This window comes from Aspergillus wentii (genome assembly GCF_001890725.1).
Source record: "Aspergillus wentii DTO 134E9 unplaced genomic scaffold ASPWEscaffold_2, whole genome shotgun sequence".
Lineage (NCBI taxonomy): Eukaryota > Fungi > Ascomycota > Eurotiomycetes > Eurotiales > Aspergillaceae > Aspergillus > Aspergillus wentii.
This window is the reverse complement of record NW_024467833.1, coordinates 4,663,235-4,683,191: the sequence shown is the minus strand read 5'-3', so window position 1 is coordinate 4,683,191 and position 19,957 is coordinate 4,663,235. Positions and strand designations below refer to the sequence as shown.

The 19,957-nt window shown below is 49.7% G+C and overlaps 4 protein-coding genes across 4 annotated transcripts; 2 read left to right on the top strand and 2 right to left on the bottom strand.

Annotated features, from left to right (window-relative positions):
- Positions 1 to 1,076: 1,076 nt before the first annotated feature.
- Positions 1,077 to 7,656, top strand: ASPWEDRAFT_105223 (uncharacterized protein; the record flags this gene model as incomplete). Its single annotated transcript, XM_040827707.1, has 7 exons — positions 1,077 to 1,352; positions 1,658 to 2,088; positions 2,385 to 2,631; positions 2,694 to 3,654; positions 3,710 to 4,802; positions 6,055 to 6,421; positions 6,493 to 7,656. The coding sequence occupies 7 exons, from the start codon at positions 1,077 to 1,079 to the stop codon at positions 7,654 to 7,656; spliced, it is 4,539 nt and encodes a 1,512-aa protein (XP_040693501.1).
- A 168-nt stretch (positions 7,657 to 7,824) lies between these two features.
- ASPWEDRAFT_49702 (uncharacterized protein) lies at positions 7,825 to 9,779 on the bottom strand (the record flags this gene model as incomplete). Its single annotated transcript, XM_040837316.1, has 10 exons — positions 7,825 to 8,018; positions 8,098 to 8,263; positions 8,324 to 8,718; positions 8,768 to 8,865; positions 8,917 to 8,954; positions 9,021 to 9,102; positions 9,159 to 9,189; positions 9,240 to 9,501; positions 9,554 to 9,657; positions 9,749 to 9,779. 10 exons carry the CDS (start codon positions 9,777 to 9,779, stop codon positions 7,825 to 7,827), a joined length of 1,401 nt encoding a protein of 466 aa, XP_040693500.1.
- Positions 9,780 to 11,169: 1,390 nt separating this feature from the next.
- On the top strand, positions 11,170 to 14,744 carry ASPWEDRAFT_66599 (plasma-membrane proton-efflux P-type ATPase; the record flags this gene model as incomplete). The annotated part of the gene is made up of 5 exons (XM_040838855.1): positions 11,170 to 11,235; positions 11,438 to 11,875; positions 11,936 to 12,166; positions 12,223 to 14,320; positions 14,374 to 14,744. The coding sequence occupies 5 exons, from the start codon at positions 11,170 to 11,172 to the stop codon at positions 14,433 to 14,435; spliced, it is 2,895 nt and encodes a 964-aa protein (XP_040693499.1). The 3' UTR covers positions 14,436 to 14,744.
- Positions 14,745 to 14,970: 226 nt separating this feature from the next.
- ASPWEDRAFT_37676 (EF hand domain protein) lies at positions 14,971 to 19,876 on the bottom strand. Its single transcript, XM_040834737.1, has 6 exons — positions 19,556 to 19,876; positions 19,242 to 19,399; positions 19,030 to 19,153; positions 18,773 to 18,961; positions 15,425 to 18,702; positions 14,971 to 15,359 (listed from the first exon to the last, which is right to left on the bottom strand). The coding sequence occupies exons 1-6, from the start codon at positions 19,566 to 19,568 to the stop codon at positions 15,330 to 15,332; spliced, it is 3,792 nt and encodes a 1,263-aa protein (XP_040693498.1). The 5' UTR covers positions 19,569 to 19,876; the 3' UTR covers positions 14,971 to 15,329.
- Between the last annotated feature and the right edge of the window lie 81 nt (positions 19,877 to 19,957).

Here is a 19,957-nt window from a genome sequence, read left to right as displayed (position 1 = left end):
ACCAGACAGCTCATCGAGCTATTCTTCGCGTAGGAAGAGGGGGTGTGTAAAAGAACGGTACTCCAATGCTCAATGACACCCTTGGACGCCCAAAGAAGTCAAACATGACCATTTCTGGAAGATACGCCTGTTGCGATGCGATGGTTTGATGGCCAGGGCAGCAGATCTTGAAAAGCTCGGTCCAGGGCCAATGTACATCACCATCATCATCCTTCATCCTAAACGCCCACTTTCTCACTTAATTTTTTTTTCTTTCTCCAAAAAAAGAAAAAAGAAAAAAAAAAAAGTCGAGTCTTTTTGAACTCCCCGCCCCGGGCGATTAATCCTCCCAGCCGCCGCCGCCTCCTCTCTTCCCCTCCTCTCCTCCTCCCACGACTCTTCCTCTCTCTCTCTTCCTCCCCTCCCTCCTTTCCTCTCTGCGCTCGTCAATAGTCGTCTGTACAACAATTATTTTTCCTTTTCGTCGTTGTAGTTGTTTTCCTTATTCCTGTCGTTGCGGCGCTTCGCTCGTTCCCCCCTTTATTCTTAACCCCTCCCCGCCGCTCTCGATTCGAGGGCGTAGGGTTAGCTGTAGGTGCCGTTTGTTGCCCTCTGATTCAACCACCCGCCGCTGATCAAGAGATCTCCGCATCCCTAGGTCGGGAAACGCACTGCTGGCCTGCGAAACCACCGTACCACGAATAACGCCCATTATTTTTATCTTATCGCTCCTACAACTCCCTTGGACAGACGTCCGTTCATTTTTCTTGTCCTCCCTTCTCTCGAGGCGTTCATCATTGTGTGAGTCGTGCTCCTGTCGAGATGGTCCTCCGCCAAATCACACCCCTCAGCCCCTCCCCGAACTCCTTACTTTGAACACACCGCCAGCAACCTGCACTGCTCTCTCCCTTGTCCTCTTGGCTTTTGTCACCACTGTCCTGGGTGCAATTGCGTTTTTATAATTGAAGAGGCCCTCCCACCTGCCTGTCCCCCTTCATAAAAAGCCCTCGTGGTTCAACGTGACATGGTGTTCATGATTTCTGACCTGTCTTGTCTCTTGACGATAATAGCCCCGACCTTTTCCCAGCCTGCCCATCATGGCCTTCAAGAATGGGCTGAGTGAGCGCCTCGACGAGCTGCGATTCCCTTCTCCACGTTCGCCTCCGTCCGAGTCCCCCTTCCCTGGATATAGCTCTCTTTCCCCGGGTCACTCGAACCTGGTTTCGGGATTTTCGCGGCCGGCCGGTGAAGTTCGTGCCAATCTCCAACGTCGCTTCACCACCGATTCGAGTAAACTCTCCTCGTGGAGCTATTTGAATCACATCGGAGGAGGTGCGCCTCAAACCCCGGATAACCTAGACCTAATGTCATCGGTAAGCTTAGCATCTCCATACGCGGCTCTATCAGCCATACCTTGTCGACATTATCCCCCATGTTCTGGCAGCTCGAATATGCTTGCTTCGTAGTTGTGGCCCTGGCGTTTTCGTCACTCAGGGTTCCCTGCTTCCCCTCACTTCACCTTGTAGTCACTGTCATTTATTCACTTCAACAAACTGACCTGCTACCTTGCAGAATACCACCCAGTTTTATAAGTCCCAGCTTGTGAGCCTCCTGGAGTTTACCCCGCTCTCCCCTTCTTCTCACTCCCTTGTGCCTGTATGTTTCTGACTCTATTCAGTTCGAGAAGAAGCGTCAGCACATAGAATACATGCGAGAACAGAAGAAGAGGTTCGAGGAAGATATGAAACTCTTGGACCTACAGCACGAGAAGGAGAAGCAAGAAATGGACCAACTTGCTCGAGACCTCGCAAAGGCAGGTTTGTCTGGACCAGTCAGCGAACCTACCACCCCACCCGAATATCGTGAGAATGGCTTCCCGGGTGGATTCACTCGTCCTACTCGTTTCTCAACCTCTAGCGTCACCTCATCGCCAGGCTTCTTCAACGTCTTTGCCCCCTCTGGAGTGACTTCACCAAGTCAAGTCAACCACGCTTCTGCCCAGACTCCCACCAACAGATTCTCTGTGCACTCCGTTCCTGGCTCTCGTAGAAACTCCGAAAAGGAAGACTTTGGACCAGAACCAGCATCTCCATTCCGTCCTGGACCTTCGTAAGTTGACCTTACCTTCAGCCTGGATTTTGTCTTTGTTTGTCTTTGTGTCTGGGGTGTGCCCCTCTCCCTCTGTGGCTTGACACCACCACGTCAGTGGGAGTGCTCCCACCAGAGACCATAACAAGACACTTCTACCTCCCTCAATGTCCATCACACGTCTTACTTGCTTAGCGCGTTTTCTTGTCCACCTTCACCCCATAACCCCTCAGATATCCTTCACCTGTGTTGTCAATTCTGAAACCCCACTATCACTCCTGCTGCGTCCCATTCCACTTACTAACTCTTCTTTAAAGCATTCACCGCTACTCTATGCCTTCAACTGGCATGAACTCTCAATTCCGTCCCAGCATTTCAGGCTTGAGCAACCCGTCTGGTCTTGATACCTTCACTGCTGCCAAATATCTACTTCACAGTGAGGAAGACAGGGCAACGCTGAAGGAAGAAGATCGAATCCCCACTCCTGACATCAAGAGCTACCTCAAGTTGACGGACCCTGACGACAAGTTCCCTACTCTGTCACGCCGGGACGAAGCCGGATTGGTAAGTCTTTTCGCTTTTCTTTTGGTAGAAAACACTTGATTATTTACTGACTGAAGACCCAGCTTTCTGCAAACTCGGACGCTTTGGACCTGGCCAACTCGCGTACACCAAACCCAGAGTCTTGGAATACCCATAGTCGCCACCGCTCCTCGCACCAGAGCATGCCACAGAACGCTTTGAACATGTTCCGTCTCGACCAGCTTGGAAGCCCAACGAGCGAGAATCATTCCAGCGTAACCAACTCTTCTCGCCACGCTGCCAGACATTCTCTGGAAGCAAACATGCTGTTCAATGAGGGAAGCCATGACAGCATGGCCCCGGGTGCTTCGAACCGTCCAAATGGCTTGCAGTCGTCCTACTCGACCAACGATGTGCCCACAGTCAAAGGCGAAAGCTACACGGCTGTCACTCCGCCCAAGACCCACGCTGAGCAGTTCCACCAGCACAATGCCAGCTTGGGTCGGATTCCGGCAAATGCTGTCAACACCCGCCAGGCTAAAGACTCCCCTGAACGTGACGAAGCGAAGCTCCAGGGCTCTCAAGCCCAGCAGACTACTTTGCAGGCTAGTGCTGCGCCCTTTGGCCCCCAGCTTCCCGCTGCAGCCTCTCAAGGTGGCTCTGCTGCACAAACTCCCCTGGCCTCGTTCCAGACCCCCCTTTATGGGTACGGACTCCAGGCGTACATGGGGAACCCAGTGCAGGTGAACGGACAGCTCCCGAACTATAACTCTGCCGCTGCCCCCTACGGAGGATACAATGCTTATGGTAACTATCGGCTCGCTGAAAGCCCAGGCAGGGGAGCTGGAGCTAGCTCTCGCCGAAACGGCGGTGGCGACGCCGACGCTACCCAGCTGTCTCGCTTCACAAACTTCCCCTTGGAGCATTACAAGGGCGAATTGTATGGCCTTTGCAAGGATCAGCATGGTTGCAGATATCTGCAAAGGAAGTTGGAAGAGCGCAACCCGGAGCATGTTCAAATGATCTTCAATGAGACTCATCTGCATGTAGTCGAGCTAATGACTGGTTCGTCGATCACCCCTCTGTCAATTCAATTAGTGTGTCTAACTTTCTGAAACAGATCCCTTCGGTAACTATCTCTGTCAAAAGTTGCTCGAGTACTCCAACGATGAGCAAAGAACTGCCCTTGTCAACAACGCTGCCCCCCAACTCGTCAAGATTGCTCTTAACCAGCACGGTACTCGTGCCCTGCAGAAGATGATCGAGTTTATCTCGACTTCTGAACAGACCGAGACAGTCATCCATGCCTTGGGTGAACATGTTGTGGATCTGGTCCAGGACTTGAACGGAAACCACGTCATTCAGAAGTGCCTGAACCGTCTTTCTGCGGAGGATGCCCAATTCATCTACGATGCTGTGGGTGCTCACTGCGTGGTTGTTGGCACTCACCGCCATGGATGCTGTGTGCTGCAGCGTTGCATTGACCATGCGTCTGGTGAACAGAGAGCCCGCCTAATTGCTCAGATTACGTCGAACGCTTTTGCTCTGGTCCAGGACCCCTTTGGCAACTACGTCGTGCAGTACATCCTGGACCTTGCCGAGCCTCACTTTACCGAACCCCTTTGCCAAAGCTTCCGTGGAAACATTTCTGCCCTCTCCAAGCAGAAGTTTAGCTCCAATGTGATCGAAAAGTGTCTTCGTACAGCGGAAGTTTCAATCCGTCGTCAAATGATCGACGAGATGCTTTCCGGGCATGAGCTCGAAAAGATGCTTCGTGACAGCTTTGCAAACTATGTCGTTCAGACTGCTATGGACTTTGCCGATCCTGAGACCAGAGCTCGGATCGTTGATTCTGTTCGCCCGATCCTGCCTTCGATTCGCCAGACTCCGCACGGCCGTCGCATTGCCGGTAAGATCATGGCAGCTGATGGCTCCGGCAGAGGAAGCGCCGCCACCAGCGGACAGGTGACTCCGAACGAGATGAATTCCGCCCAGCTCCCGGGTCCCCTTCAGGGACCGCAGAAGCCCTTCATGTATCAACATAACCCTTTCCCGTCCTCCAATGTTGGCTCCCAGTTCGGAAATCAGAATTTTGTGCCTGCTTCTGGCAGTGGCGCTTCCAACACCCCCTCTGGCGGAGCTAGCGAGAATTCTTCTGGTATTTTTACTGCTGCTCAGCAGCCGAACGGCAATCTTGGTGCGCAGAATCAGCTGTACGCATACTTCTGATCTATGGCGCTACATTCCAGATTGCTCGTTCCTGTTCATTGAATTGTACCCATATTTGAGATGATGCTTACGATCTTCATGAATTAACGGCCACCCTGACAGATTGTCAGCAAATGGGGGGGACTCGACTTGATACCATAACAAGATCTTATCTTTATGCAATCCGCCTTGCATCTTTCCTGGATTCTTTTGACGATACGATGCAGTCTATGATGAGGCATCCTTCTGCATTCATAACTTGTATTCTTTTTTTCACAATTTGGATGTTCATGCCTACGACGTCTGATTTTTTGATGACAGAAACCTGAGCCTTTGTTCTTTATCATTTATCTTTTGATGACTCATCCTGCTTTTCCATTGCACAGCGGCAAGTCAGGCTTGATCTTCAATCATGTGCTTTGTTTCCAACACGTTCTTTTTCTTATCACCATCTGTGCTTTTACTCCATTTTTCTTTTGTTAGCCTTCCCTTTTTTTCGATTCACATCATGTTGTGCTGTTTTTTGCATCGAGAAGCGGCTTTGCATATCCCTATCTAAATTGGTTTATCAATGCTGCCAATTCTTGACTATTTGGGCGACGCAGTGGAATGTAAATAAGGGAGCAATTGTGTGTCACTTGATCTGCCTTCTGTATCCTATGTGGGACAAAATGGCTGTATCCATCAATTTCTTCCTATCTGTTTTCACACATCTTGAGATCATTGTTGCATGATTTCTTCTCATTTCAGCGTCTGTTCCAGCAGCACAGTTTAGTAGACTAGATGTACCCATACATTAGGAAACGATTTTTTTCTGATTCGCATCATCTGTTCTCGAACAATTAAACTCTCCAGGTAATTTAAATTGTCTTATCCAGACTTCTTTGTCTCTCCTTGATTGATTTCGCGTTTTGCACGGTGGCCACACGTGACTTTGCATGTGAACGGAGTGGCGCGTCTTTTTGATGATGGAATAACTTCAAGCCAAGATCCCAATGTCCACCAATTCCAAGTCGCAAGCATCCTTTGTTTAATTGATATCGCACCAATTGCTTATTTCGTGATAAACTACAATATCCTATGCTTCCAATAGAAATCAGTCGCTCACTTAGCCAGCAATGGCCCTGTCGAGAAATTCAAACCAGGCAGCTCGCAAGCCTTCTCAGCGTGAGTGACCTTGATATATCCCCCTTTGCTCAATCCCCGACCGGAGTTGCTGATTTTGTAAAATTTTTATAACCAGCCTGGAATCCCTAGTCCATCAACAGTTGTCGTCCATGGTATATCAGCAACCTGCAAATCGACAATCGTCCGCGCCGTCCTCTCCGCCGCCCAAGTTCCGCATGCCATTGTCCGAAGCACAGAATGTATAACAGGCCGACATCTCCTCACGAAGATATTATGGGAAACACTCGAGGCGCTGGGGCGGAAAGACGAGTGGGAGAGCTTCGGAAAAGGGCGATGCGAACATGTTAGTTCCCTCGCGGTGCTGCTGTCGGAATGTCTCGCGGAGACACCAGGGAAGAAGAAGGTTGAAAAGTTCGTGCTGGTTTTGGATGGAATTGATAAACAGCGGGAAGCGCCGCCGACGTTGCTGTCGGCGCTTGCGAGATTGGGAGAAGTGGTAGGTTACTTTTTACTGCTGCGCAGGACTTGGGATTCGAATGTTTGATTTGCTTACGGTTTCCAAAATAGATTCCATCTCTCAGCGTCGTTTTGATCCTTGGTACCACGCCACGACCGCTGTTCCTTCAAGCAGCAGCTATTCCGCATATCCTATTTCCTCCTTATACACGCAAAGAAGCAATTGCTATCATTTTGAACTCGGATCCGCCTCCTGTCGCCGGACTGCCACTTGACGTATCCACCAAACTATACCCATTTTTTGTCTCAACTGTATACGACTCTCTGGTCGGACCTACGGCAAGCTCAATTCCCATTTTCACATCCATCTGCGCGAGGCTATGGCCGCAATTCGTGGCGCCAATTACAAACGGTGAAGCCCCGCCTGGTGATAACCAAGAATGGGACTTTTCGCGGCTCCTGGTTAAGAATCGGGCCATGTTTCGACATTCCGGCGAAGCTGCCCTCGTGCATCATATCGTCACTGAAGAATCCATCCCTGCTGCCAGTCGCTCCGCCGTCGGAAAGCCCTCCTTGGCTGCAGTTTCTGCGCCTTCGCCTCTCCCGACATTGCCTTATTTGCCAACTCTGATTTTGACATCGGCGTATTTGGCTTCACATATCCCCCAGAGACTCGATACGATTTTCTTTTCAAAATTCTCTTCTTCCTCTTTATCGGCGCGGAATAAACGCGCTCACCATCGCCGAAGGTTGAAACTCCTATCAAAGGCCCAAGCAGAAGACATCAGCGAAGCAAGTAAAGGCCCATCAACACCTAGCAAGAGAGGTAAAGGTAAAAGAACAAAGACCCGAATTACCAAATCTACCCTGGAGTCCGCCTTTGCTACATCCTCCGCTACCACTTCCGCCGTGGGAGGCGGTGCCGGTATCACCGGCCCTTCGACTATCCTCACAGCCCGTCCCTTTCCTCTCGAGCGGTTAATCGCAATCTTCCACGCAATTGATCCTAATCCTCCCGCGAATCCGATCAGACTAGGTGCAATTTCGGATACGATATACGCGGAGCTGGCTACGCTGCGACGACTACGTCTCGTCGTACCTGCTGCGGGTCGAGACAGTCGTTCCGGGATAGGTTCTACTGGAGTGAATAGTGGGAATACGTCTTCCGATGCTGGAGAGAAATGGTCTGTGAATGTTTCGGGGGATTGGATCGGGGAGATGGCCAAGAGTATTGGCGTAGAGGTTGGGGAATGGTTAGCTGGTGGCCTGGACTAATGGCTGGACTGTATCTGCGGCGCTTTAATAATATACCTTGCTCAATTCAGTCACATAGCGTGTTCTGGATAAGATCCCTAGAGATATCGAGGAATATACAATACCATAAATGATATCCATGTTTATAAACAGACTTATGGTTATGTCCATCATTACTATGTTCCCGTATTACCATATCCATTGATCAACAGCAGCCCGAGCACAAACCAACAAACTCGGAGTCTGGGGTCCATAAGAAGACCCATCGCCTGATTCAAAACAGACAGAAGTGATGGGATACGAGTACTGATATTTCGACAAGGGCGAGGAGACCTGCTCGCCGGTTCGGAGGGAGAATAATCGGATCTTATTTTCGTCACAGGCTAGAATGGAAGAAATTTTTGTTAATTTGTTTCTTGCTCTCTTGCTTTGGGCTGCTCGATGGGAAAGGGGCATTCCTACCACTGGCTAATAGGTCTAGCTCAGGGCTGACGTCGAATTCGGGTATTGCTGCTGGCGAATAATCGCGGAACGATATGTAAGGTCTTGTAGAGGTGTGTCTCCGATCCATTGGTTTGGGGTTACGTTGTAGACCATTTGGTGGGTAGCGAATGTCGTACATTTGGAGCTGGTTTGGTATTAGAATCCCTTGCATATAAAAAATAGGGTATATAGAGAGATGACATACCGATTTCAATCCCCCCACAACAATCCGATACGGGTCGACCTTTCTTATCTTAGATACGGCATGAGGGTGCTGGAGGCGAGTGGCAGTTCCCCCACTTCGACGATCGTGAAGGAAGATGGCGGAATCTTTGAGCCCCGCGGCAATTACATCAGAAGATAGCCATTCCACGCTGGTGACGAGTGCATGGGATGAGTCCATACGTCGGTGTAGGATTGGTTTTCCTGATACCACGTCGTTGGGAAAGGGTAGTTTGGATAGTGACCAGTGGCTTCCGAAGCCCTCTAAGGTGTGTAATCCGTCGGATGTGCCAATTGCGAAGAGCGGTTTGGGGCCTGCTGGGCAGGGAGCGGTGCACCATAGTGATGGTGTGGTGGGGATCTTTACGGGGTGTGAGACTGGTAGATATTAGTGGGATTCTATTGGAAGGGGTGCTGAGGCGCGAACAGAACGGAGGCCATCGATAATCTCCTCCTTCGTCGGGGTCAGGCAGCATTCGTGGCGCAAGGAACGAGTCACCGCTAGGGCCGCTATCCATTGCCGCACTGGTCTTGTCAGGTTCCAATCCAGGATGCCAGGCATGAAGATTGACTTACAGTAGATATCCGGTATGGCTTAGTGAGATAGATGCAAGCTACAGAGTCATCAGTTTTGGTTCTTGTGCCAGGGTCGATTAGAAATACTATGAACTCAGACATACCCTGTATGCTTCTTTGAAAAGAACTCGCTCCATGGTCTGATTGTATGTCCACCTTTTCTTATCAAAGTCTGGAAAGCATACTCTGCGTGGCGATTAGCACGCAAAGGTCGGACATTCCATAGCAGAGATGGAGCTCACGAAACAGAAGATTCACCACCACGATAACCACCTTCCCATAATCAGCAATGGTTCGGATAACATGCAAAATGCTGGACTCACTGGCAATCAAGATTCCTGACCGTTGGTTACGGAGAACCTGTCTAATAGAATATTCATCTGGCCATGGTTCGAATCGGTGCAACTCTTTTCGGCGCACTTGACTGGCGTATATCAGTCCTTGCTGTTCTTGACGAGCGCTTTTCGATATGCATCGCGTTCCGATCTCTCTGTCCACCCCCATTAGAGGATTTGCCAAAGAGGTAGCTTTCTTGATCTTCTCCTTTGCTACCCTCTGATTGTGTTGGACTTTTTTCTGGTGTTTCTATATAAGAGTTAGTAAAATAGCCAAGTTAAGGCCCGAAAGAAAGTACGACCTCATAGTCTATGCGTCTCCTTTTCACGGCATCTTGCGAATAATTTGCCCCCGGAGCGGCTTTGTGGTTTGCCTGGATTTTAAAGTATTTTTTCTTTTCAGGATCTGATGATTTTTATTAGCATAAATTTGACATTACTTATTCTCCACTCGAATAACTCAAACTGCTAATGAACGGTTTGGTGTCGTCACTTACCAAAGTAAAATCCGGGGATTTCGCGATTCATGATTTTTACAACAGCTCAGATAGAGTCAAGCTCAATTAACCAAAAGTCGTATAGCTCTTAATTGATTTTTTGAATGAGAAAGTCAAGAAGACTTTGAGATGCACCACCAATGGCATACACATATGACATCAAATCGGAGCGATTGGCCACAACACTTTCAAAAGACGGGATTTATCTGCATTTTTGATACAGCTCTGAGGAATTCCACTTAGACTTCACAAATAGACGATGAAACAGAGTCTGGATGCTTTATGTTTTCATGTTGGAATGCTTTGCCATCCGAGGGAGATTTTGGCGGCGATGACGCTGAGAGGTCTCTGTTTATGTAAGCAGCCATAGGACGTTCTGATTGGTTGGAACTTGTGTATATAGAGTGAAGAGCGGATGTCAGAATTACCTCAGGTGTGATATTCTGGGTTCGGCTTCATGGTATGGGTTGTGATAATGGGTCATATAGAGTTTCTGCTATTACCTTTATGCATTCGAATGGAATTATCGTTTCATCAAAACCTATACCTTGGTACTGGGTGCGGAGAATATAAACATCACTGAGGACGAAAAAGCTAACTCTGCTGCTACGTCCCGCTGTGCAATATAAGATAGTATATTTTCTTGTAATAAGTTGCCTATGTCACATGCAAGTAGCAGTAGCTATTGTGAAAGTATGTATATTGTAGTCATTTGCCGGAGAACTTGTGATAAACCAGAGTCGAAGTCCATTTCTTGGCTTCCCTGGTCCACCGCTCGAAGAAGCAGACAAAACTGAGTCATAAAGATATCGAACCATGAATAAAAGTACTGAATACTATATTTCTGGTCGTTGGAGTTAATTCAGTGTTGAGTTGAGTGCTGTGTGCTTCCTTGAAGTTTCCTGACCGAGAGGCTGATGATACAGCGAAACTTCAATGTCCAACCTGATGGTATGGGAAAGAACGACTAGAGGGAAATGTGATGATATTGTGTCAGAATGAGAAACATGGTATGATTTGAGGTTTCCTGCTATCGTTGGATTTTGACATGAGATATTGCCTATGGTGCAAAATGCTCAGAAGTCAGTGTACTTTCTCGTGAGATAGGATTCATGAACTCATCAGAATGGGCTCTGATAATAGTTATATCTTCCTAGAAGGCTTATCAGAGAGCAGATGGCATAGATGCTTCTTGCTGGACTATTGTTTGTCTTTCAGCAGAGATGGCAGCCTGAGGTGTTTTGGCCAAAAAAGAAATAGCCTGCAAAGGGAGAGCACACAGACTCGTATGGCAGAACCCTACAGAGAAACCTCGAGATAATCCCGCAGTCACTCTTCTTTCTTTCTCCCTTCATCCTCGACCACGAGAAGCAGGGCCAGCTTCCTCCGGCAATTCCCATCAATCCTCTTCCCATTCCACGATGGGAAGGCATTTCTCCTCAGTTGGCGGTACTTGCCATCTGATCCTCAAAAAGCGACTGATTTATGTCAGTGTTTCCCCTTCTTCATTCTTCCTGCCTTCATCGGAGCCTCCTGCCATTTGATCTTGTGCTCTTTCCAGCTGCTGACAACCTTATAGTTCCTGGTCTACTTATCTCGCAGATCTCCTTATGTTCTCAACTTCAAGCCTATTCATCTTGCATTCGTGTCCGTATTATCACTTCAGTGACTTATACCTATACACTTTAGTCTTTGCCCTATTCCTTACTACCCTCGGTATTTTCAATGTCCGACAATACAGCTTCAGGCCCTTACAGGGCTCGTGCCAGTCAGGACAAGTCAGCGACTGGCAGCGGCAAAAATCCATTTGTCTCCGCCTCATCTGACGAAAAGAGAGCATCCAGCGACGATGAAGGAGATATGGATATGGACAGGCTGATTGACGAGTTAGAATCAATGGATGGAAATGGAAATGTTGACGAAAGACTTGAAGAATCGGAAGAACCCATCAGCTCCGCTTATATCCTCGAAGAACTGCTTCAGACGAACTTGCAACACGGCCTCAGCGAGACTGAAGTCATAAATCGCCGAAGAAAGTATGGTTTCAACAAGATGAAGGACGAAAAACAGAATCACATTCTGAAGTTCTTTTCTTTCTTTGTTGGCCCAATCCAATTTGTTATGGAGGTATGCTGGCCTTTCTGGTTCTTGAATCTGAAATAAAACTCATCATGTCTCTGTAAATAGGCTGCTGCAATTCTGGCCGCTGGTCTCCAGGATTGGGTCGATTTCGGTGTCATATGTGCCCTGCTTCTTCTAAACGCCTTTGTCGGTTTCGTTCAAGAGTTTCAAGCTGGATCAATTGTGGACGAATTGAAGAAAACTTTGGCTCTCAAAGCTTCTGTTCTACGCAACGGAGAAGTAATTGAGATAGATGCCTCGGAAGTCGTCCCAGGGGACATTTTGAAGATTGAGGAGGTATCTATAAAACCCATCCACAAATATATTGCGTTTTTCTAACTTACTGGTAACAGGGAACCATTGTTCCAGCAGATGGCCGAATAATGACCGATCATTCCTTCCTCCAGGTGGACCAATCTGCTATCACTGGCGAGTCCTTAGCAGTTGATAAGCGCAAAGGCGATACTTGCTACGCATCATCTGCCGTAAAGCGTGGGAATGCGCTATTGGCCATCTCAGCTATTGGCGACAATACGTTTGTTGGGCGTGCTGCTGCTTTGGTAAACGCTGCTTCCTCCGGTACTGGTCATTTTACAGAAGTGCTCAATGGAATCGGCGCGGTCTTACTGATTCTTGTTGTCATTACTTTATTGGTTGTTTGGATCTCATCTTTCTATCGCTCAAACAGTATCGTCACTATCCTTGAGTTTACGCTGGCCATCACCATCATCGGTGTCCCTGTTGGTCTCCCTGCTGTTGTCACTACGACGATGGCTGTCGGTGCCGCATACCTGGCGAAGAAAAAGGCCATTGTACAAAGGCTGTCAGCTATTGAGTCTCTAGCTGGCGTTGAGATTCTATGCTCAGACAAGACAGGTACATTGACAAAAAATAAGCTTTCCTTGTCAGAGCCTTATACAGTAGCTGGTGTCGACCCCAATGATCTTATGTTGACTGCATGCTTGGCCGCCTCACGAAAGAAAAAAGGCCTAGATGCAATTGACAAAGCTTTCCTTAAGGCACTCCGCGCCTATCCTAGTGCCAAGCGTGCCCTTGTCCAATACAAAGTGCTCGAATTTAACCCCTTCGACCCTGTCTCCAAGAAAGTCACTGCTCTGGTCGAGTCTCCACAGGGCGAACGCATAATTTGTGTGAAAGGGGCGCCATTGTTTGTCTTGAAAGCTGTCGAAGAAGACCATCCAATTCCAGAGGATATCGACACGGCATACAAGAACAAGGTGGCTGAGTTTGCGACTCGTGGTTTTCGCTCACTCGGTGTTGCTCGCAAACGTGGTGAGGGTCAATGGGAGATACTCGGTATTATGCCTTGTTCTGATCCCCCACGTTATGATACCGCAAAGACCATCAACGAGGCAAAGACCTTAGGGCTTTCCATCAAGATGCTTACAGGTGATGCTGTCGGGATCGCTCGAGAAACCTCTCGTCAGCTAGGTCTTGGAACAAACGTCTACAATGCAGAACGCCTCGGTCTTGGGGGTGGAGGCACGATGCCTGGATCTGAGGTTTATGACTTTGTCGAAGCTGCTGATGGATTTGCGGAGGTTTTCCCACAGCATAAATATAACGTCGTGGAGATCTTACAGCAGCGTGGATATCTTGTCGCCATGACGGGTGATGGTGTCAATGATGCCCCGTCACTCAAAAAGGCCGACACTGGGATTGCAGTTGAAGGCTCTTCAGATGCAGCCCGCTCTGCTGCAGACATCGTCTTCCTTGCACCTGGATTATCTGCTATCATCGATGCATTGAAGACGTCACGGCAAATCTTCCACCGGATGTATGCGTACGTCGTCTACCGAATTGCGCTATCACTGCACCTTGAGATCTTCTTGGGACTTTGGATTGCGATCATGAACGAGAATCTGAATCTCCAGCTCGTTGTCTTCATTGCAATCTTTGCGGACATTGCAACACTGGCTATCGCTTACGACAATGCCCCATATTCCAAGACCCCTGTGAAGTGGAACCTTCCCAAGCTCTGGGGCATGTCCATCGTGCTTGGCATTGTCCTAGCAATTGGGACATGGATCACACTCACCACAATGCTGACGGGTGGCCACGATGGAGGTATCGTGCAAAAATTTGGAAGACGGGATGAAGTTCTATTCCTCGAAATTTCACTGACAGAAAATTGGCTTATTTTCATCACGCGTGCCAATGGCCCTTTCTGGTCATCACTCCCTTCATGGCAACTCACAGGAGCTATCCTGGTAGTGGACCTTGTCGCAACGTTTTTCTGTATTTTTGGCTGGTTCGTCGGCGGTCAGACCTCCATTGTTACTGTTGTCCGCGTCTGGATCTTCTCTTTTGGTGTCTTTTGCATCATGGGCGGTCTTTACTATCTGCTGCAGGGTTCTGTCGGATTTGACAACATAATGCATGGGAAACTCCCTAAGGGTAGTGCAAAGCAGCGCTCTCTGGAAGACTTTGGTAAGATAGTTTAAAGCTCTCTGCCTGTGGCTTTTGTGACTAACTTAATTTAGTGGTTGCATTGCAGCGCGTGTCAACCCAGCACGAGAAGAGCGAGGAAGGGTCAAAGGTTTAGACTGTTCATTCTATACCGCCCATTCTATCTTAGGGTACGCATTTGCGATGTCTATGAAAGCCACGATAAGCTTCCTATAACATTCAATTGCTCTCCTGGTTTTGTATTACTTCTTGCCGCCGTACCTGTTGAAATTAGCTCGAGTTGTCGTTACGCTTTACTTCCCACCCCATCCTTTTTGTCTTGATGTATTTCTTTTCGTCTTTCACTGATTTTCATGGTATAAGTATCGGCAACTGTGAGTCTTAGCTTTACGTGGGTGGCTCTTTCACGGCGTCAGTATCCCAGCAGTGTTTGAAATGGTTTGTTAGGGATCATCTTACTTTACAGATTGTTATAAATGAGAGTGCATAGACCATTGGTGTCATAAACCCTGCTCCCAGAACGATGTAGTGTGTCCACCCGAACATTGTAGATGCCTATAAAAGTGGAATGATAGCGCGTATCTTAGGGTCCAATGGTCTCGACCTCGGCTGAATCTTAGCGCCTTACCCCACAAAGTCTACATATAGTATGCTTGGCATGTTGGTACATACTCCGTACTGCTTTGTTCGCAAATGGCATCAGTTTAACTACAAAATGGCAAGATGCTAGAATGCTATAGATAATTAGAGAAATTAAACTAGACTGGCTAGTAACTAGGTTGGTTCCCCGGGTAACTTCTCATGAGAACTCTCTCCGTATCCCACCCTTTTCTTCCCTCCCGTCCTAGACTCTAGATTACATGGGGTAGTATGAGGTGACAGATCAGAGTAGCACCGCTTGGGAATATACATGGACAAAAAGAAATATGCAAAGAAATCGACGTAGGTTGGGTTTATAAGAAAGGAAAGGAAAAGAAAAAAGATCGTTGAGAGCGGGTCAAGTAAAAGTATGTGCAATAGTGAATAACGACTACGACTTGGAAGTCAAGAAGTCGGCAGCCTGTGATTGAGATAACACGGTTAGCAGACTGTATACATGTATTATCAAAAATGCGCGGGACTCACCTTGTCGATGTTATAATCGAATTTCTCCAAGGCAGAGAGCGACTCGTCACGGGGGAAACCCATGCCGGTCAATCGTTGAAGGATCAAATCATCTTCATCCTGGTCTCCCTTCAGCGCCCAGCCCGGCTCCTTCTTATCACTGGCTGGGGTAGCCGCGTTTCCGGAGGCACCAACATTGTCAAGGGGCGCGAAAAGAGCTTCCCAGTCATGGGCTTCGGGCTTGGAATTGGGGTCCGCTGGAGGTGCCGCAGTCTGACCACCGGCTCCTGGAGAGGATCCGTTGACGTTATTGTCGAAGTTAAAGAACTCCGAGGCCGCATTTCCACCGGTAGGGTTTGGTGTGATGGCCTTCTGTTGTGATGGAGAGTCAAACGAAAAGTCGAAATCCCCGGTAGTCTTCTGATCAGGTCCATCGGAATCAGAGTCATCATCTTCAGCCTCCTTTGCCGGAGCTAGATCGAGACCAGCAAAAGCAGCTTCGAAATCGGGTGCCCCTGTCTTGTTTCCACCAGCAGACGCCTTTCCTTTATCAGCACTGTCCCACTGTGGCTCGCCGTTGATAACTGGGGCACCAGTTGTTGATTCCACTGAATGAGGAGCATCGGGAGCAGTCGTAGGGTCCGCACGATTTGGCACAAGGCCATTAAATTCAGGTGGCACATCACCTGGCCCCTGCTTTGGGACGCTTTCTTCGTACTTTGGTGGACTGTTTTGAGACCCGGCATCAGGAGGCTGGCCCGAGGGTGATGCAATTCCCGGGGCGGGGAAAGCCGCCAGTTGAGACGCATCAATCGATGCACCCTTCTGTGCCTCGTGGGGCTGTGACGGGGCAACGGGTGTGAAATTGTCATCGAATCCCATGGGCCCTTCATCATCCGTGCTATCATCATCGTCATCATCGATCTCCCGAATTGGGGGGAATTCGCCACCGGCACCAGCAGCGGCTGGTGATGCTTCGGTTTCTTTACCGGACCCTGAGCCTTGCTTCATGGAAGCAAAAGCCTCATCGAAATCATTTGCCTTCTGCGACGGAGAACGCTGGCGTGCTATACCGCCGAATAACTCATCGAAACTCTGTTCCTTGGACTCTGCTGGCTTAGCATCGCCGGTACTAGTAGGTGAGAGGGCACTTCCGGGTTGCCCAGTGGAAATAGGCGGGATTTCAGGGAATCGCGTCTGCGACTCCTCCGTTTCATCGAAAGGGGATCGAGCCGCAGTCCCCTCTGCGGGAGTACCGAACCCGGAAGTGTCAGGGCCTCCAAATCTGCTGCCAGGTGGCGAGACCTTAGTAGAAGAGGTCATCGACTGTGAATCACCAAAGGGAAGATAGCTCGGTGTGAGCTGCCGGGATTGGGCAGGAGGTGGAGGCTCAGACCCAACGGGAGCAGTGGGTGGTGGCGACACAGAGGGTGTTGGAGCACCCGAGGTGATAGGAGATTTGGCCGAATTCTGCTGGGGCACCGAAGGAGATTCAGCACGGAATGAAGTGGCAGGCGGGGGAGTAGCAGTTGAAGGAGATCCAAAGGATGGACCAAAAAGGCTATCAAAGGCACTTCGGGTGTCGTTCGAAGATTGAGGGGACAGTACATTGTCACTAGAGCCCGTGGCCGTCCTTCTGAAAAATGGATTTGTGTTACTGGCAGTCGATAAAGCAGGGCTGGTGACAGCCGGAGCACCGCCTCCAGAAGCTGGGCCTTCATCAGACTCCGGGTGGACTTCTTTTTCAGCACTGTCAATCTCCCCCTGGATCTTGTCCCGCTCGCCTTCTACCGTGGCAAGCTGTTTTTTGTTGATAGCAACAAGGCCTTTCTGCTGTCTCGCACCGGACCGCGCTTTTTCGAGCGCTGGCTTTAGCTGGGCAACAATGGCATTGGCCTGACGAATCTTCTCCTTCAAGCTTGCATTTTCTTGTTGATCAGCAGTCAGGGCAGCGGACAACTGATCATATTGGTTTTGCAGATCCTGCCTGCTGCCATCGATCAACGCGAATTCTTGCTGCAGCTTGTTGGTCTCAGCCTTAGAAGCATTCAGACGCTCCTCGAGAGCTTTAAAGTTCTTAACCTCTTGCTCATACATTGTTCTAGCTTGTGCAAGTCTGGCCTCGAAATCGCGCTTCTGCTGGGAGGTCTGAGACAAGTTTTGTTCCGCAGATGTCCTCTTCGACTGAACATTCTGCATCTCGTTTGCCAACGAACCGACCTGGTTGGAAAGATTGGCAAGGTCCGTAGTCTCGGTTGTCAACTTCTTGGACTCCTCTGGGTCATTGTCACCAAGGAGGTCATCTGCTGGCGGTGGAGGCGATCGAACAGTGGGCGGGGCACCAGAGGAAGTTCCAGTGACTTGGGGCTGCAGACTTTGCCCAAACGAGGAGGAAGGAATGAAAGGCTTGAAAGTCGTTGATGTACCCGGCCTAGATGGTGACCCCGGGGGTTGGAATGGTGTGTTCGAGCCTCCCGTGGACTGGGGTATCTGGGTAGGGGCAGATTGTACTGGAGCGGGTGGTGCGAGTGAGTCGAGTCCGAAAAGATCATCGGCAGCAGACCGTGGGGTTGGAGCAGGAGCGGGAGCCGGAACGGGAGCGGGGGCTGGCACAGCAGCAGGAGCAATCTGCCCAGCGGCCTGAGGGCGCATGCTTGGAGGGATCAAGGCGGGAGGGATTGCCTGTGGCATCGGACCCTTTCCGCTGCGCTGTTGCCGAACAAGATACATGGCTACAGCAAACTCATCTTTCGTCAACTGCCCGTCCGCGTCAATATCCGCAAGATCCCAAATCTGGGCCAAGGTTTCCTCGGGCAAGTGCGCATTCATAAAGAATGCGACAGCCTGGTCACCGCTAATCATGCCAATCTTCGCCGTGTCAACTGTCTCGAAAATACCATCGTAATGCACCTTTTCTTGAGGTGTGACGAGCCAATCTCCGCCAGTGGGTTGCGCAGACAATGGCGAGAATTGCGGTCTGCTGACTGGGCTCTGAGTTCGCTGAGGGCCCGTGAACTGTTTTGGAATTGCGGGCACAGGGGGAACATCAAGGCCCGGACGGGAGCCAACGGAGGAACGAGCTGGACCCCTTCGGGCTGCGGCTTCATAAAATCCGGGGGGCAATGTCTGGGGAATACCTCGCATAGCGCCCGATTTGTAAGAGGTCAAGAGGTGCATGGCAATGATGAACTCGGTCGTATCCAGGGCCCCTCGTTGCTTCGTGTCCGACAAATTCCATATTCTGCCTAGAATCTCGTTTGGTAGTCTCGCACGTTCGAAGATTTGTTTTGCAGTTTCGCCTGTACACAAGATTGTTAGTCTGAAGTCCGAATCTAACAGCTGATGGTGATAGCGTATTCGGGGACATGCCTGCAATAACCCCACTTCTGTTTACGTCCGACTTCTCAAACAAAGATGTGAACTTGTTGACATCATCAGGATTCAGGGGAGGCACTCGAATAGGTCCGCCAGCACTTGGGGGAGGGCTGGTCGTGCCCGCATCACGGGGAGCTGGGGAAGTGTCTACTACGATGCCGTCGAACCTAGGCAGCGGTCCGGCTAGAGATGAGAGCAATATGTCAACACTTCGGGCCTTTCCCCAAGATTTTGAGCAAGCCACAACTCACGCTGCAGCGCCAATTCCTCTGTAGGCGGGAAGCCAGCTTGGGCATGGCCGATCAGTCTCAGCACAACACTAAACCCGGCCGGGGTCAGGAGCCCCCTGTTCTCCTTGTCGGCAATCTGCCATATCTGTAGAGCGACACAAAAAATGATATTAGCCAGACAGATCCGACAATAGGGCAGTAGGTGCGCCCATTTCGTAAAGCGCTCGACGTACCAAACCGAGAGATTCCGGGGGGAGTTTCGTCTTCTCGAAGAAGGGGACGGCAATTTCGCCCGTGATGACGCCAAGGTTGGTTGTGTCTGCGGCCTGGAAGAGCTGGTAGAAGATCCGTTTCTCTTCCGGCGTCAAGTTCAGATTCGGTTGTCGTGTCGCTAGAACTTGTTGAAAAAAGATCCGTCAGCTCCGCTCATTCCAAGTCTTGTTGTATCCCGGTGTTGTCCTTCTCCTGATGAAGCTTCCCCCGCGACCGTTGCTTTGCACTGATTGACTATGCAAGAAGATAAAGACAAATATAAAAGAAGACTCACCATTGTCAGCCATGATTGAAGCTCAGGAGGAGCACGCCTCCCCTCTTTCTAAAGTTTACCCCACGATATCAGGTGCGTTTCCGACAAGACAGCGAGGCGGAGTTGCTGTCAGTCGAACCAGAAGATGATGCCACGGACAATACGGATGGTCCAAGCGCCAGCTTGAGAAGATGACGGAGCAAAGGGCCGGACGGCCAGGGGATGGAGAAATAAGATATGAGTCCCGAGTAGATACCAAGGGGATGAAGATGAATTCAATCAAACAGGGGGGATGTTCGACTAGTTGCTATGGCTTGCGACAAGGAGAGGGAGGGAGGTTTGGGTTTGGGTCCGGGGGGGGCAGCAGCAGCCGCAGCGGCAGCTTTAGGGTGGGCGGTCAAATAATCCACACCTGCTTATTCA

Bases quoted from the DNA above. Each gene is read 5' to 3' on its own strand.
- ASPWEDRAFT_37676 (XM_040834737.1), bottom strand. The intron at 19,154-19,241 runs GTACGTCGAGCG...GTCGCTCTACAG, and splicing joins CCCCGGAATCTCTCGGTTTG to ATATGGCAGATTGCCGACAA. The intron at 15,360-15,424 runs GTGAGTCCCGCG...TCTCAATCACAG, and splicing joins TCGATTATAACATCGACAAG to GCTGCCGACTTCTTGACTTC.